Below are 5000 nucleotides of genomic sequence, written 5' to 3' on the forward strand. Positions count from 1 at the left end.
CACACACACACACACACGCAGGTAATAAAACATTCTGAGTTCGGTTCAAAAGTGTATGTTTAAAAAGAAAATTTATTAAGTGATGTAAAGAGAAGCATTTATACGCAGACATTCACACGCACATACCGTGGCTGACACGCATGGAGACGTACAAATACACATTCACACACAGTCATCGTGGCTGAGATGCCTGGCCGCAGGTACACACTTATTAGAAAGAATCCACAATTTGTACGTAAGAGTTTAAAACGCTTAAATGCATGCATTGACAGTCAAAATACATATTCAAAATATATAGATGGATAAAAATAGAACCAATTAATTTAACACATGTATACACAGATATTCACACACAGACACCGTGACTGACACCCATGGAGACGTACAAATACTCATTGACACACACTCACCGTGGCATGGACGCAGGTACACAGTCATTAGAAAGAATCGTGTAATTCTTTCGAGTGTTTTATCTGTACGAGGGCATGAGAATTCTCTTCAGTTTTGCAATCGTGCTGATACGCCGCGGCTTCGTGCTTTGATCTGAATACTCCGGAATATGACGTGAACCTGCTGAGGGATGCAGACGCGGCTTGTGCTTTGATGTGTTGTAGACGAAATGTAGCCGTTTTAGTAGACATGCAGTGATGACATCGAGATTGCTATAATTCTTTTTTCTTTTAGGGGGTAAGGAAGGGGTTGGTGTGGTGGTGCTGGGGGATGATGGGGGTGCTGGGGATGGTGGTTGGGTTGGTGTTGATGATGTAGGGCTAGTGGGAGTGGTAGTTGTGGAGTCGGCGGTGGTGGTGGGAATGGGGGTGGTGGTGGTGGGGGCGTCGGATCTGGGGATTGAAAGGGGGGGGGGGGGGGGCAAGTTTACTTTTTTTTTAGAAGAGCCAAGCCACAACTAAAAGTTTCTCTCTTCGGGGGGGGGGGGGGGAGGCGGAGGAGGATTGGAGGGCTGGCAGCGCAGCGGCGTCGGCAGCGGCGGCGGTGGTCAGGTGCACATCTTCACAGTCACAGGAGTGCACATGCACGACATCGTCTTCCTGCCCCCTCCCTTCTCGGAGCTTTGGCGATCACAGACAGACACACACACACACACACACACACACACACAGACAGACAGACACTCTCTTTTATTTATATGTATATAGATTATCCGAGATTATCTGTGTCTCTTTCTGTCTTTCAGAGGCTGTCCTATCTGTCTACTGTCTGTCTGTGTGCTTTTCAGTCAGAGGCAGTCAATAATGGGATATGTATTTTAATGTTATAGCGAATTGTTGGTGGTTGAGAGCAACGACATGTAGCATTAATAAAATATGTTTTGATTTGAAATACCTCTTTACATCAAATTGACAATTCTCGCCACCGCCCCCTTCCCCCTCGCTCTCTCTCTTTCTCTCTCTCTCTCTCTCTCTCTTTCTCTCTTTCTCTCTCTTTCTCTCTCTCTCTCTCTCTCTCTCTCTCTCTCTCTCTCTCTCTCTCTCTCTCTCTCTTCTGTGCGTGCGTGCTCGCGTGAGTGCGTGCGTGCGTGTGTGTGTGTGTGTGTGTGTGTGCATTGACAAAACACTTTGCTCATCGAAAGAGAACATATAACTTCGCAACCAGACTGCATCAAGCCACATAATACTCGTATTTCTAATCCTAAGAGCCAAAAACATCAAAAGGGTTTTTTTACATCGCGGAAGTGTGACTAATTGTGTAATCTTCCAATGTCAATGTACATGTTCTTTTCGTGTTGCTTTCTGTTGTCTCATTGTAATGAGTCACTACCGTGTCTCCGTTGCTGAAGATTAAGCTCCCCGTCTTCTGTGTAATGCAGACATTTTCGTGTTCGGACGTCAGATACTATATTGTTATCACCGATGTTACTCCGGTAGACACTGAAGGTTCCGCTTTTTGTTCGTTTAGTTCATTGACGGTTTGTGTCGCATTGCAGTAATGTTTATGCTTTGTCTTATTTTCACTCACACACTTGTCTGGCAGTACCGTTAAAACAGCAGTAGTTGTCCAGATAGCGTTAAAATAGCAGTAGTTCTGTAAATAGCAAAATCATCAGGCTTCGTTCTCTCTGCTTTCAGCGCCCCTCTATTCCCCGGGCGACTCCTTTGTCCACCGGCATCTCGCGCCACGCTCCAGCCAGCAGTCTGGACGACCTCGACACAGTGTCAGCTCAGAAACACGAAGACCTCAACACACGGCAAGCTCTGCCGCAGGAAGACCTCAGCACAGTGAAAGTCTAGCCTCACAGGGACGCCAGCGACATATCGTCAGCTCAGCTTGGAGCGGGCGGGCTGCGTACAGCACTGTCACATCATCTGGACCACAGTCTGTGTTGAGAGGCAGCTGGAATACACAGGGCCAACTATACAGAGAGAAACTCAAGCATTGTAACCCCGAGCGGTACGCGCATTTCAAGAAGCGGCAGAGAGAGGCGTGCAGACGCTACAGGGAAAAACGCAGGCTGCAGATGATGGGGACGGAAATAGCAACATCAACAGAAGCAACAGCTGCAGCAGCGTCTAGTGATTTTGTTCTCGGCCCAGATACTGCGCCAGAGAACCAGTTCTAAGACGCGTTATGTGTAAGTGATGTCAAGTGAGTCAACACGCGTACTGACATGAATTAGTTTACGTCAGGTTTAAACGAATGAGGTGTTCATGCCTGTGCAGGTTTGCGTGAAATATAAAGTGCAAACTTACCGAAGAGCTCAATTAGACAGTTAATTTGTTCGTCGGTTTCAAAGACGGTGTCGTGTATTCTCAGAGACAGAGAGAGTGAATATGTGTGCGCTTACGCTTGTTTCCTTTTGTGGACGTTGGCTGGAGGGGGTGGAGAGGGGGGGGGGGGGTGTTAACTGATTGTGGTGTTTGCGTTTTCCAGTGGGCCGTTCTGAAAGCGTTAAAAATGCTGACGTTATCGTTCTGTAACAGTGTTGGGATGGGTTGTGTGTCACCGAAGGCGATGTTTTGTAATTGCACTACAGTCAGAAGTGTAAAGACTTTCATTGTGTGTGTGTCCCTCCACCTACATCACTGACATCGCTCTGTCTCCTTGTCACCTAGCCGAGCAAGTAGATGCGGTGGGACTAAAGTTGGCGTCACACGGGCGATTCAATCGTGAGATATATTCCCGCGATCCGATCGGAAGCCGATCGCAGATCAAATCGTAGGCCATTGTCCGCCATTTTTTCCAGTCACGGCGCGTTCTGATTGGCTCTGCGCTACCACTGCCCTTCAACAGTCTCGCGGGGATAGAAGAAGTTCTATCACCCAAAGCTACGAAGGAATCTCACGCGACAGACTCGCAGCTTTGTCGTAGCTTTTTTCTACGACTCAGTCGGTCGTCTGACTGTGCAAATCTTAGGAAAATCGCAGCGTGTGACTGCCCCATAAGACACAATGTTAGTGGCCCCTCACCTCTCTTCTTCGTGCCGCTCCTCTGTATTGTAATGACTAGGTCGCACCACGGAAAAGGTGGCGTCTATGTAACCGAAAAACAAACCATAGCCTTTATAGCAGCAACTTAATGCCGAGTTAACCTTGATAGTCAAACTTTGCTTTTACTTTGCCAGTGGACCACAAAGCTCAACTTGTGACGTTTCACCAGTTGTGGTCACTCCCTTTGGGACGCTGAGCCATGACAGTATCCTAACGTTGCGTATTCAGTTGCTTATCTCACGATAGGTGCTGTGACTTGTCCGTATCCTGCACGCCTGTATTGTATATCAATTTGTATGTATCCATGATGTTCGCTCTGTCCACGCTTCTCGCCTGACACCAGAAATTCCCTCCTGAGCCTCTCTTTCTCTGTTTTTCAGATTCGTCGCTCTTCCTTGGCCGCCAGTTCGCAAGATCATTCGAACCTTCCGCGGTTCGCTCAAGTCTCTTCACCAAAGACTCTCCAACGTCTGTACTGACTAAGGACTCTGGACTGGCTAAAGACTCTGCCGCCTTCACGACATCTCGGCTGGCGAAGGACTCTGTCATCTTCACGACTTCTAGACTGGCTATGGACTCTGACGACCGGAGTCAAAACTCTCCTTCTTCTGGATTTTCTAGGAACCCATTCACCTTTGCTGCGTCTCACAGAACGCGTGTGGCTGGAGACTTGACAACCCCAAGCATTGCTGGGCCAGACAGTATCTTTTCGGCCAGTTGTTCGGGAAGTAGCATGATGGGTGCCTTCACCACCTCGCCCAGCAGCTCGGACCTGACCTCAAGGTCTGCCTTTGCTGCCCACAAGGCCCAGAAGATGAGGGAATACAGGCAGCGCCTTAAGCACCACGACCCCGAGCACTACCACCTCATCAAGATGAGGCACCGTGAGGGCATGAGGAGACTAAGGGCAAAGAAGAAGCAGGAGAGGCAGCAGTGGCAACTTGATCTGCCGCCTCATCAAGATGAGGCACCGTGAGGGTATGTCGTGAAGCAGGAGAGGCAGCAGTGTTCATTTATTGATTTCACACCACGGAAAAAGACGGTGTCCAAGTAAACTAAGAATAAACCGTAGCCTTTCCGGAAAAATGCCAGGTGAAAATAGTCATGGACAGTGCGACAGTAAAATCAATGCCGCGTTAGACTTCTCCATCAGACTTGTGCCAATGGAGATATTTTGTTCATTTGTTGCTCTAGTTAATTTTGCATTCTGTGTTGTTGCGCCTGCAAACTAGAATTGTTTTTATTTTGTTGTTGTTGTCTTTTTGTTGTATGATATTGCTGTACCTTTATCTTATCTACGCTCTGTAGCAATGACGACTGACCTGTGTGTACCGTTAGTGACGGCGACTCTGGAGGCTTCTTACACTTACTGTCGCCGTGTTCGTAATGTTAAGTTATAGGCTTTGTTGTTTCACTAAAACTATGATGTGCGTTTGCCACCGTGTGTGGAGCCGACAAATACCTTCTAGTTTCTTTATTTAGCCTATGTCAAACCGAGATGGCCTATTGTCATGTTTGCAATAATGCAGTGTGCGTTTCATTTTATTTTTTTAA

At 47.6% G+C, this 5000-nt stretch overlaps 1 protein-coding gene across 5 annotated transcripts in view; it reads left to right on the forward strand.

The window, feature by feature from the left end:
- LOC138981685 (mucin-12-like) overlaps nucleotides 1–5000 on the forward strand; it is a 145811-nt gene that overhangs the window by 124818 nt on the left and 15993 nt on the right. The window contains exons 4-5 of one of the 5 annotated variants that reach the window (XM_070354691.1): nucleotides 2088–2590; nucleotides 3827–3967. The exons of 2 other annotated variants lie outside the window; for them this stretch is intronic. In XM_070354691.1, coding sequence (XP_070210792.1) covers nucleotides 2088–2578 — 491 coding nt within the window. In that variant the 3' untranslated portion in view covers nucleotides 2579–2590; nucleotides 3827–3967. Of the gene's footprint in view, nucleotides 1–2087; nucleotides 2605–3826 lie in introns of all 5 variants that reach the window. 2 more of the 5 variants (XM_070354692.1, XM_070354690.1) reach the window with 2 other exon arrangements.

The sequence above is a fragment of the Littorina saxatilis genome, linkage group LG12 (genome assembly GCF_037325665.1).
Source record: "Littorina saxatilis isolate snail1 linkage group LG12, US_GU_Lsax_2.0, whole genome shotgun sequence".
NCBI classification, from domain to species: Eukaryota; Metazoa; Mollusca; class Gastropoda; order Littorinimorpha; family Littorinidae; genus Littorina; species Littorina saxatilis.